The sequence below is a fragment of the Colias croceus genome, chromosome 30 (assembly GCF_905220415.1).
Source record: "Colias croceus chromosome 30, ilColCroc2.1".
In the NCBI taxonomy this organism is placed as follows: domain Eukaryota; kingdom Metazoa; phylum Arthropoda; class Insecta; order Lepidoptera; family Pieridae; genus Colias; species Colias croceus.
In genome coordinates this window covers 4,173,343-4,186,226 of record NC_059566.1, presented here as the reverse complement: position 1 = coordinate 4,186,226, position 12,884 = coordinate 4,173,343, and the positions used below count along the sequence as shown (strand labels likewise).

At 35.0% G+C, this 12,884-nt stretch overlaps 2 protein-coding genes across 3 annotated transcripts in view; one reads left to right on the top strand and one right to left on the bottom strand.

The window, feature by feature from the left end:
- Positions 1 to 6,084, bottom strand: part of LOC123704558 — a 47,847-nt gene extending 41,763 nt beyond the window's left edge. The window contains exons 1-4 of the mRNA XM_045652936.1: positions 5,656 to 6,084; positions 3,480 to 3,605; positions 2,311 to 2,443; positions 1,712 to 1,779 (exon numbers count right to left, since the gene is read on the bottom strand). Coding sequence (XP_045508892.1) covers positions 1,712 to 1,779; positions 2,311 to 2,443; positions 3,480 to 3,605; positions 5,656 to 5,931 — 603 coding nt within the window. The 5' untranslated portion in view covers positions 5,932 to 6,084. The remainder of the gene's footprint in view (positions 1 to 1,711; positions 1,780 to 2,310; positions 2,444 to 3,479; positions 3,606 to 5,655) is intronic.
- Positions 6,085 to 6,536: 452 nt separating this feature from the next.
- LOC123704690 lies at positions 6,537 to 12,884 on the top strand. 2 transcript variants are annotated; one of them, XM_045653114.1, is made up of 6 exons: positions 6,551 to 6,611; positions 6,725 to 6,959; positions 9,859 to 9,943; positions 11,676 to 11,794; positions 12,161 to 12,368; positions 12,407 to 12,884. In XM_045653114.1, exons 2-5 carry the CDS (start codon positions 6,818 to 6,820, stop codon positions 12,331 to 12,333), a joined length of 519 nt encoding a protein of 172 aa, XP_045509070.1. In that variant the 5' UTR covers positions 6,551 to 6,611; positions 6,725 to 6,817; the 3' UTR covers positions 12,334 to 12,368; positions 12,407 to 12,884. The 2 variants fall into 2 exon arrangements, with proteins under 2 accessions (XP_045509068.1, XP_045509070.1); XM_045653112.1 differs by having other exon boundaries at positions 6,537 to 6,959.

Below are 12,884 nucleotides of genomic sequence, written 5' to 3'. Positions count from 1 at the left end.
TATTTCTGGACAATTTTCACATACGGCACGATCTGATTCCAAACTAGGGATTTTTTTTTTATAATGGACGGTGAACCAATATAAAGAAGCGCGCGCGAACGACTCGGTTCCCCCGTCCGATTAGAGCCCTTCTGGCCTCCTCCACTCAAGCGACAGCCCAAGCCGAGGTTCGAGATCCCCGTGGCGGGGGGACGCCCTTGTGCATGTCGCTACCAGGGTGAACCTTCAGTTCACCCCCGCGTCCGCGTTAAAATGTAGAAGCCCTTCTGGCTAACATTGAGAAACACCTTACAAAAAAAAAAAAAAGACTCGGTTCATTCGTTCATCGACCATTGCCCAGTGCACACAAGCTTACTATAATTTATTTCTGATATTTATTTTTATTATATTTTATTAATTGTAATAATACAAGTGATGCTATGGAGATCTATGAGTCCTTTTTTAAAACAATATCGGAGCCTGACGCTACACATTCATAATTTTAAATGAATACTTATATAGACACACTGACACAGAGCAAACATCTACGTTTATCACACAAATATTTGCCCCGGAATCGAACCCACGACCAGTCGCTTGGAAGGCAGGGTCACTACCTATCAAGACAACCAGCCAGTCGAATTGGAGATAAAATATTTAGGCCTATAAAACGATTCTACAGATTCTTTTCTCGCACACACTTATATAATAAAAAATAAAACCGTTAACATGTTAACGTGACGACGCGGTTGGCGCAGTGGTAAAGTAACTGCCTACTGAGCCGACGGTCCCGGATTCGATCCCCGGTCAGGGCAAATATTTGTGTGATGAACTCAATTATTTGTTCTTGGGTCTGGGTGTTATTATCTATATATGTATTTATTAAATATTATATTTATCGTCGCCTAGTACCCACAACACAAGCCTTAATTGAGCTTACTGTGGGACTAGGGGCCTTAGACAAACGTACGTAACGCCATGGAATAGAAACTGCTAACGCTAATTATTGACATAAGCTCATGACATTTTGGTAATGGTTCGATCACACTACCAACGACGCAGACGACCACGACCAAAGTTACAATCTTGCCGAAATTTGTTCAAAATCAATATTAAAATCTCCCGTCATTCTGGTACTCAGGAATAAAAAAATTCGAGGTCAACTAATAAAAAGAAATAGGGTTTTTTGCGATTTTCGCCGAGACGGTAAGTTTATCATACAATCACCTGAACCAAAATTGTATATAATCTAATTATCTATAAAAAAGGTTAAATACATTTTTTTCTAGGAGCCACCGTTTCTATGAAAAACCTGTTTGTTTATCCATTGATCTCAAAATTTTTTTTTCCAAACACCAATACGACAGGAAATTCTTAAATTTCATTTTTAATTGTGTTTTGCACAATTTTATTTAATTGCGACTGGATGAAAATTTTGTTCGTGGTCGTCGTTGTCGTTGGTAGGGTGACCGAATCCTTATGCAAAACATCATACGCTTATGTCAATTTCTATCGATAGCGTATTCTATTCCTTGGCGTTTTGCCGTTTGGCTAAGGCCCTAGGTCGATTTGTGTAATAATGTCCTATAATATTTATTTATTTATTAAAAAAAAAAAATGAAAACTACATCAATTTAAACATATAAAACAAGCTTAAACTACATTTATAAAACTACTAAATCAATTTTAATATTATTTCACATACAAAAATCTACATTATTTGAATACTTACGGATCCCTTGTCTTGGTATTCCGGGCAGATGTCATCAACGCCAGCGCCCTCTTTGTCCGAAGACGCAGCTGAAATAAACAATAAGAATGCAAACAAAACCAGAAAAAAAATACTGTTGTAAATTAACCATATTTTAAATTAAAAAAAATTATAATTCTTAACCTAACAAAGCTTGTTGTTTTATACGCGAAATAAGAATTACGTTCTAAAATACACATTCTAGCCTGTTTAATAGAGAGGAGGGGTAACTTATAGACTATTATAACATAGAAACCACAAAATAAAACTATAGTCACACACACACACACACACACAATAACAAAACTTGACTTTTTAACATTTAACACATTAAAATTTAAATATTAACCTGTAAAAGTAGGGGGCAATTTATATACAAATATATTATAGTTTTAGGATACAGGAGGAGGGGGGGGGGGCTGATAATTTGTTTGACCAAATGACTTTTCAACGCTTTCAAAATACACATACTAACCTACTTTTTTATCATATAGTGTTATTGTGGAGTCAAATAATTTATTTTTCTTTCTTTCTTCTTTGAGTGTGTGTTTGTGTAAATATATAACAAAAAAAAAACATACAAGTATCATCCAATTCCGTCCACTGGTCGTCCGAGTCGGAATTAGCGCCAACGTCGCTCGCGTCAGACACGATTGTTTCGCGTCGTATGCGGAGTGACGCGCGACGAACCGCGGCGGTACGGCGTCGGCACATCTGTAGAGGAAATAATAATAATAAATTTATTAAGCTACTAGCTTACCGCCCGCGGCTTCGCCCGCTTTCTCTAAAACGATTTGAGATTTAAACTATCCTATCTCTCAAGTTGGATTGAACTGCACATTGTGTGCGAATTTTATTATAATCAGTTAAGTGGTTTAGGAGTCCATTGAGGACAAACATTGTGACACGAGATTTATATATATTAAGATTGCATAGCTTCTATCGCGGGCCTTGAGCGCGGGGACATAATCCAGAAATTGCGTAACGAAAAACCTCACGCTCCCCACTCCGACGGGCGGAGGTGTGGCTTGAAGGCATGCTAAGCAATAGCTTTACCGCGGCAGTCCCCGAGTGCCACACGTTTTTTTTATTTCCTCATCACACACGAACAATCAACACATAATGTATGTCTTGATTTTCAATCTATATATATAATAATAAATATTTCAGGACAATTTTCACACACGGCACGATCTGATCCCATACTAAGCTTTCGCTTGTGTTATGGAAACCAGATGGCTGATAAACATACTTATATAATTTTAAATAAATACTTATATAGATTAACACCCAGACACAGAGCAAACATCTATGTTCATCACACAAATATTTGCCCCGGGTGGGAATTGAACCCACGACCTCTGTCTTGGAAGGCAGGCAGGGCACTACCAACCAAGCCAATGGGTCAGTCATATATCTTAACACTAACATTACAATAGGGTGAAAATAGAGAAAATACTGGCAAATGCTTGGTAGGTGAACTGCGTACTGACACGGACGGCGGGACATCTGCGTGCAATTTATTTAAAAAATCTAAACTATAAAATGGAATTTCATCAGTAAAAATTATAAAAAGATTAAGTGAATAGTGTGTTTCTTTATAAAATCTTAACTATAACAGTAGATGAAACTAACACCGAGACCATAACTACATCACTGAATTATTATAAACAAGGAAAGCAGTTCCTACACAGAATAGCTGACAAGAAGCTTTACAGTAAGCTAAAATATTCTACTACAAGCTCCATACCTCCTTCCCCTTAACGATAGGCCGCTTCCTTTGCGCCCGCTGCGGCCTCGCGACGCGTCTCGGCTTGCGCGCGCCCGACCAAGAGGAGGTCGTGGAAGAGCCGCTGCCGGAGGCATGGTGACCGATCTGAAGTTATACATATAATATGATATTATTATAAAACTAGCTGTTGCCCGCAGCTTCGCCTGCGTGGAAAAGAAAAATTTTCATGGTAATCATTTTCATCCCCTATTTTTATCCCCTTGGGGGTAGAATTGATCAAAAGCCTTTCTTAGGGGATGCCTACGTTATGACATCTACCTGCATGCCAAATTTCAGCCCGATACGTCCAGTGGTTTGGGCTATGATTAATAGATCACTATATCAGTCACCTTTGAGTTTTATATATTATATAGAAGATTACTCGGCAAACTTAATGCCTTAATGTTATCTGGCATAAGGGAATGAAATTAGATGTTGGCTAATTTATACTAATATTATAATGCTGAAGAGTTTGTTTGTTTGAAGGTGCTAATCTAAGGAACTACTGGTTTGATCTGAAATATTCTTTGGTGTTAGATCACATTAATTAATTAAGTTTCATGGTGATAAAGAAACTAAACATAAGTTAAGCTACAATTGCAAAAGCACCTTTAAGATGGTGATACAGCCTTCCTCAATAACTGGAAATAACAATAAAATAATTTTTCAAATCAGACCCGTGGATGCTGAGATTAGCATGTTCAAGTAAACAAACAAAGTCTTCAGCTTTATAATATTAATATAGATAGATTTTAACTAATCAGCCTAACATTATGCTATTTACATAATAATGTATGATTATATATTCCACAACAACTATAACAACTGGCGACAACAAGCGAATGACCGGGCTCAATGGCGTGCCATGGCTGAGGCCTTTGTCCAGCAGTGGACAAACATGGACTGATAATGATGATGATGATGATGATGATGATATATTCCATAATCTACTTTACCATATTCATCATCATCATCAGCCCATATACGTTCCCACTGCTGGGACACGGGCCTCCTATGAGGGTACCTTTACCATATTATAAGGAATGAAAACTTTTCTGCACGCTAAATAGTTTTACAACACAAGAGTGACACATGTGATAATATGTCTTATCGCTATAAGCAATTTCTACCAGACAACTTGGCTATTTATTAAAATCTAATACTATTATAAAAGAAATGATATTTTAACATATGATTGACATTTCTTAAAGAAATATTCGATTTAAGCTTACTAAATAAGCTCTTTATAACATACAGTAACTACTTTTCCTCACTGTGTAATATGTGTTACAAACTTTTTTATTTTATATAAATTACTACTCAATAATAATCATAAAACCAGTTCTAGTAAATATTGTAAAATGTCATGAAATTAAAAGTAATTAAGTCTGGCTTGTATATAAAGGTCATATGGAAATATGCATTTTGCAGAAGTTAATATCTGAAGCACTTTCTATACATACTAGCTTACCGCCCACGGCTTCGCCCGCTTTGTCTAAAACCTAATAAATTTTATACTAAAACCTTCCACTTCAATCACTCTATCTATTAAAAAAAAACCGCATCAAAATCCGTTGCATAGTTTTATAGATTTAAGCATACAACGGGACAGAGAAAGCGACTTTGTTTTGTACTATGTAGTGATATGCTTTAATGAGACTATAATCAAATAGGTATCAAATTAGACTTATAAGTTTAATTTCTATTTCTGTTACAGTTTTTCTATGTGTGTTTCTATGATAATGTGTCGTTTTTCAGATTCATTTTTTTATTTATTTATTCCTTAGTTATATATGTGCGCTTTAAAGTTATTATTTACTTTGGGAATTTGGTTAAAATATGAAGTTATTCTCTACCACAGCCACACATAAATTTGAGAATGTTACAAATGTATGTCAATAAATAAACAATATAAATTTCAGTGTTAATAATAACACAACTATGATAATGAGCTGTTTTGAAAAGATCAATCAACATTTCCAACAACACTTCATGTTTTGTCAACAATTTCTTCTTTGAAAAAACTTTGGCTGCACATTTTGCTTCAACTAATAAGCAATTACAATGTAATTTTTTCGAAAAAATGTCACATGTCAAAACTAAAGGTCAACGACACAGTAAAAGGGTGGTGCAAGGACGGGATATAGTTACTCACAGCTATCTCAAACAGAGATGGGAAGTCCTGTTGAGGCTCGTCAGCAAGGCCTGCGAGGAGACCGAGTTCCGCTCTAAGATCAGCGAGCTCGGCACCAATGCGATCCGCCCTGTCCGCATCGCCCAGTTCATCCTTCAGGATATCCCCTATCTCGTCTGACACAGCAGCCACCGCTGACGCCAGCTCGTCAGAAGGCAAGGAACTCTTGCCTATACCTATCCCACCGGCCTCCGATTCCGTCCCGCTCCCCGAACATTTCTGCATGGGAAACATCATTTGCAAACAGAAATCCGTACGGAACGCGGAAAACGAAACATCTAAAGTTCAAGCGCTTTCTACGGAATCACTGTGGTTGTTCTGAAATGCTTTGTATGATGTGAAAAACCATTTTCTCTTGCACACCGATAGATCCCGAAGTTTTTGACAATACCAATATGGCGACGATATTTTTAGGTATTTGTGATCAGCCGCAGACGGATAGAGCATCAAATTTCATATGGCAATTATTTTTTAGCAAAATAAAATAAAAATAATTATAGTAATTGCTTTAAATTAACCTGTATTAAAATACTAAATATACCGTTATAAGATATAATGTTTTTATGCTATTAATTTCATGTAAATCGATGGTTGATGGGCATTTCATTCGCTTTTGTTAACAATTTATTTAGATAAATAAACAAACTAAACATTCTTGGAACCTAGAAATATATTATGCTTTTTAAAATCAATTCAAATAACCCACATATAAGACAAAAATTATATTTTCATAATCACTTCATAATAATAATCCTTTGTTACATGATGGCAATATTAATTGTGAATTTATGACAATGACACAATGTGACAAAATAGCGACAGTGACAATTTCCATTGTTGACATAAAAATGTCTTGCGCGATCTTTATTTTTTCGAGATCTAAATATAATTTTTACACATAAAAATAACTAATGCAGGTAAAATGCCGCAGTGCGTTGCACGCTTAAAATTACGCGCGTTATTTCTTAGTTAGAAACCTGCTTGCTTAATTCAATTATTGGCTGCTTCATCGATGTTCATTTGTATCTAGGTAGATTCTTATAAAGCCGCTTTTGAATCAAAATTAGCGGTGCTAAAACTTGGAACAATAGTCTATCGGAACAGGAGAAGTGCTCTTTAAATTATGGCAGTTCAAAATAAAGTTTTGTATGCGTTCCGCGGATGGATAGCCTTCGTTGCCTTCATGGACTTAGGAACCGCCGGAAGATCGTACATTGAGAAGAGATCTTTCCTTAGCAACAACCCTGAAAATGATCATTTCGACGGTAAGCTTTAATTCAAAATCTATACGTATTTATACAACTAATTGTCCTAAAAACGAAATACAAGTGTTAACTGTTAAGTTTTTGTTATTCACATGGTACAAAGTACAAAATAATGTCCGCGATTTTTTTATCTAACATCAAAACTACAGACATAACACTTATTTAAACAAATATATATACGAGGAAAACCATACAATTGTAAGCTTGTAGGCCTGGTAAATTATACAGGGTTACAGGAAAAGTCGATGTAGATCCGTTAAGGGCATGTAGTACACATCATTTCTGTATGATTTCACTATGTAACCCCCCATCCTAAACTTAACCGTTTTCGAGATATTCGAGTTTTAACTTTTTTTATGAAAATGCCCAATTTTTCGGCTATACAATTGAATATTTTGAATATTTTTGACTCTTATGATTATTTTTTTTTGTTTTTTACATGAAGAATGAGATGCTTAATTACCTCAATGACTAAAATTGCACGTAGGTTAACTAAATAGGTCATTGTAGACGATCGAAACTTAAGAAAATAAGTACAAATTATAAAAAAATATTTTTCTTTTCTGGATATCTCAAAAAATTATTATGGCACTTGCTCTGCAGATGTGCTTAAAAACATCTACATTTTATCAGCTATCCAACGAGGTATAACAACCTAGGGTTGTATTTAAACTCATAGAAAAAAACATAGTTGAAATGGTTCAGGTAGTAGGTCTAACGGGTCCCTCGGCTATTGTCCTTCAAGTTAATCCGGTGCATGTGAGCGAGAAAACTTTCGATTTATGCAGATGAGAGTGAGAAAAATAATGTGCATAAACAAGTTTGGGGATACAACATACCCAATGTTTTGTATTTGGTCGTTTGTTTGCTTGCCATCCATTTTAGTCTACTCATGCGATTCGTCCATGGTAGATGCGAATTATTGTGCTTTCGGATTCCCACACGACTTATGTGTGTGACTTAGGTGACCTACTAATGATCTCCCATTACAATTACTGCGGGACATGTGGTTTCAACATGATGGCTGCCCTACTCATTTCAGAAGAAGCGTTAGGGAATGGTTGGACACTAACTATCCTAATAAATGGATTGGAAGAGGTGGGCCTTTACCCTGGCCACCCAGATGTCCCGACCTGACCCCCATTGATTTTTATGTATGGGGGCACATGAAGAGCCTCGTTTACAGTGAGCCCAACCCCATATCGTCAGTGGAAGTTCTCAAAGAAAGGATAATTAATGCTGCTAACGACATAAGAAGAACATTAACCACATGGTGTAGTGAAAAGTGGACTACGTGAAAGAATGAGAAAATGTGTGCGAAATAGAGGTGGACACGTAGAACATGAACTATAAAATTTTATTCAAAAACATTAGGTGATTAAATATTATTTTGAACTGTTTATTGTTTCATTTAGCTTACTACAATCACCGACGATCTGTATGCCAACTATGAGTTGAGCGTGAGTGACTTTGTAATTTTGTATGCCAACTAGCGTTAACAACGCACCGATTACGTTATTTTCCAAACAAAAGCCAGTAACTAGTCACTTACGCTCAAGTAATAGTTGGCGTACGGTCATTATTTGTACGATCGACGATGTGAACAAAAAAATGCTATAAAACTGAATGATCTCCTAGGTCAGGATAGCGGGATATCGATGGATGCATGAAGGTTGTACCTAGCCGAGGGAGGCCTATGTTCAATAGTGGAAGCCAGTAGGCTGAAATGATGATGCTGAACTTAAGTCAAATTAATTAGATTAAATAAGGACTATTTATTCTGACTGCCATGTAGCCTTAGAAACTAAGTTTCACCTTTGAGGTTAATAAATACCCTAGAGTGTTATACCTCGTTGGATAGCTGATAAAATGTAGATGTTTTTAAGCACATCTGCAGAGCAAGTGCCATAATAATTTTTTGAGATATCCAGAAAAGAAAAATATTTTTTTATAATTTGTACTTATTTTCTTAAGTTTCGATTGTCTACAATGACCTATTTAGTTAACCTACGTGCAATTTTAGTCATTGAGGTAATTAAGCATCTCATTCTTCATGTAAAAAACAAAAAAAATAATCATAAGAGTCAAAAATATTCAAAATATTCAATTGTATAGCCGAAAAATTGGGCATTTTCATAAAAATAGTTAAAACTCGAATATCTCGAAAACGGTTAAGTTTAGGATGGGGGGTTACATAGTGAAATCATTCAGAAATGATGTGTACTACATGCCCTTAACGGATCTACATCGACTTTTCCTGTAACCCTGTATATTTCCAAATTATTATATACTGTTTACATTTTAAGGACCACACAAGAAAATCAAAACCACTCTTATTACTTATAGTAGAATGGATTTTAAATATTTATATTTTTCATAACACAAGATTTTATGGAGCATTAATAACATTTACATTATTTTCTAGTATTTGATTTTACGCAAGTATTATACATTTAGAAATTAAATATTTTAATGGATTTTAAACGAGATTTATTCATGATATTATTTTCCCTGACATTCGCATACTTTACAGCGAGCGTGTTAGGAGACATTATCCTGTCCTTAGATCCCGTCACATATAATTTGGCGTTTAATAAATCGCGTTTAAAATCAGTTAAAATCTTTAATTATTACACCTATCTATACCTTTTTAGTTTTTACTTTTAATATCATCTATATATATATATAAATGGAACCCGTTTCGCGTTGTCACGGCATCACGCGTGAACGGTTGGACCGATTTCGAGAATTATTCTTTTTTTATTATATTCCTTGAAGTACGAGGATGGTTCTTATGTAGAGAAAACGTAAAAATGTACCACGAGCGAAGCCAGGGTGGACCGCTAGTTAGTATATAAAACATTATTTTTTTTATAATTATAACATTTATTATTTACAGGTACAATATCACGGATGCTGGGAATGTTTTCAGTGTTAAAGGCTTTAGCGTTGATACATTGCACACTATACATACATTACAGGCCGTAAGTATTTTCAAAACTATTTTGGTGTTGTCGTCTATAATATGTCGGTGATAAAATATTTTGAAGAATAGAATTTTATGTTTGTTTGAAAATCTCAGGATAATCTCAGGAACTACTGGTCCGTTTTGAAAAATTCTTTCGATGTTAGATAGCCCATTTATCGAGAAAGGCTATATATCATCACGCTAAGACCAACAGGAATGGAGCAATGCGGGTAAAACCGCACAACACAGCTAGTTCCTAATTAAAAAAAATGCAAGTAGAAAAATGTTTGTTGTTTTCTACTATCATCAGATGCTTGTCTGTCTGTCGTCCACCATTCACGGAAAATCTGGACAGTGTCTGCTTATTTTTTGTAATTTAGTCCTAGGCAAAATATACGCTATAATTTTTTTGAATACTAGCTTCCCGCCCGCGGCTTAGCCCGCTTTGTCTAAAACCTAATGAATTATATACTAAAACCTTCCTCTTGAATCAATCTATCTATTAAAAAAAACCGCATCAAAATAAGCATACAAAGCGACATAGGGACATAGGAACAGAGAAAGCGACTTTGTTTTATACTATGTAGTGATGATGAATCTCCGCGCGCGCGAACGAAGTCACGGCCAAAGCTAGTATTAATATACATATAAATATCGTGTCTAAGTGGAGCTATCTTTGATCTCGTTAATCAGATTCTTGACACAACCTCATTTCCATTGAGAATCGAGTACTAAGCTTGTTAGAGTGTATTGAAAAATATATCTTTATAACATCGAGGGTTACATGTTGTACCTCTATATAGTCGTGACATAATTATGTGGCATAGATTTTGTATTCATTTTTAAATCAATCGAATCTCAATTTTAGTAACGAATGAGTTAATTTAACATTATCTGTCTATACTAATCCATATCAATATTATAAATTCGAAAGTAACTCTGTCTGTCTGTCTGTTACTCAATCACGCCTAAACTACTGAACCAATTTGCATGAAATTTGGTATAGAGATATTTTGATACCCGAGAAAGGACATAAGCTACCTTCAATTGCGAAATATGTACCACGGGCGAAGCCGGGGCGGGCCACTAGTATTATTATAAAGAGGAAAGGTTTGTAATTATGTATGTATGGATTTCACGCATAAACTACTGGACCGATTTCAAAAATTCTTTCACCATTAGAAAGCTGCATCTTCACTGAGCAACATAGGCTAGGTTTTATCCCGGAAATGTCACGGGAACAGGAACTATGCGGGTTTGTCTTTGAAAACGCGGGCGAGTCCGCAGGCGGAAAGCTAGTCTGAACTAACTTAATGGGCTCAAGAAACACGACTTTAAATATTACTTGCTTACAGCCCACGACTTTGCCCGCTTTGTATAAAAGTTAATAAATGGGAAAGTAAAATATGGGGAATATAAATAATAAAGTAAAGTATGGGGAAAGTATATTACTTTCCCCGAAAGCACTCTATCTATTTAAAAAAAACCGCTTCGTAAGCCGTTGCGTATTTTTAAAGCATACAAAGGGACATAGGGACAGAAAAAGCGACTTTGTTTAATACTATGTAGTAATAGTGAATCACTACACCGCATGCAACAAAGTTGATTTCCGCCGTCTGTGTGTCTGTGTGTTCAGATCGTTAATATTACGCAACAGATTTTGATGGGAATTTTTTTAAAGATAGACTTAATTATATTACTTATCCATATTATGAAATGATATCTGCCCGATATCTATTTATTTTCAGTGTGGTGTCTATGGGCTACTGGTCGCTAGTGCTCACTATAATACTATATTTCTCAGAGGCGTTCTACTTCCATTCGACTACCCTCAATTTTTACGTCGTATTCCCCTGCGTGTTGAATAGTGAGTAAAAACTTCATCTATATTAGGTTGTATGTAATTTAGAGAGGAATAATTCCTTTTGTTTTAATTTTATTTGAATCAGTAAATTTATTTGGACTTAAAAATTTTGCGTTTCGTTTGAAAATACAGAAATAATTTTTTATACACCTAACTAGTATAAATGTACTATGTAAATTTATTTTTATTAGTACTTCATTGTAAGTACAACTTGTGACTAAATAACGATTAAAAATTACAATAATTTCTTCTTTTAAATAAGAAAAATATTTTCAATGTGTTAAAAAAAAATTGCTGATTTTAATTACATTTTTTTAAATTAAATCTAAGTTTTCTTTAGTCTTCTGAATATGTCATGTTCTCTTGCAGTTCTCACCCTTTTGGGCTTAATATATTTACCGACTAAAATAAAACTATGGGGCACGGTACCGGGCACTTCGGGCATGGAGAGGGAAGTTGACGATGAAAACGCCCAAATTCTCCGTCAAATGGGCAATTTTAGACGAAGGAAAGCTGGCAACACTAAGAACAAGCACGTTTGATTGTCGAACTGTCGCGCAATTTTAGGCAGTGTGATGTGCACTTGCTCAGAGCAATATAGGTTTATTGCTCTTAGTGCACTTGATAGGTTAAGGGTGACGTTTGTTATCTGGGTTGCCAGTTATCAAGGCATTGTCTGTTTTTGGGAGTTTTTTTTATGTTGTTTCTATGTATATTTGTTGTTTGGCATGTTTTATTATTTAGTTTTGAAGGAAATGACATAGTTTTACGTTCATTTAGCTTTTTTAAGAACCCTGACAAAATGTAGAGATATTTTGCATGTAACCTACACTTCCCTACTTACAAATTGTATGCTAAAAAATGCTTGTCTTTTCTTATTTCTGTCATTTTTTTGCTCAATAAATCTATTAGAATTGTTTGCCATAAACTAAACCAATTTTTTCAGGTGAACTTTATTTAGAGATTTTAGATAAAATATAGTCAACCTTTTAAAATAGTATTCATTTTATGAGTAACACTACAAAAGAAAAATATTTATATAAATTGACTGATTTATTCATTGCCGAAACAGGCTTTATTTAAAAATAATAAT

What these genes read in the sequence shown, in the direction of transcription:
- LOC123704690 (XM_045653112.1), top strand. Translation starts at nt 6,818, where the DNA reads ATGGCAGTTCAAAATAAAGTTTTGTATGCGTTCCGCGGATGGATAGCC. An exon ending in TGAAAATGATCATTTCGACG is followed by an intron (nt 6,960 to 9,858) that starts GTAAGCTTTAAT and finishes TATTATTTACAG; the next exon opens with GTACAATATCACGGATGCTG. An exon ending in CTATACATACATTACAGGCC is followed by an intron (nt 9,944 to 11,675) that starts GTAAGTATTTTC and finishes ATTTATTTTCAG; the next exon opens with TGTGGTGTCTATGGGCTACT.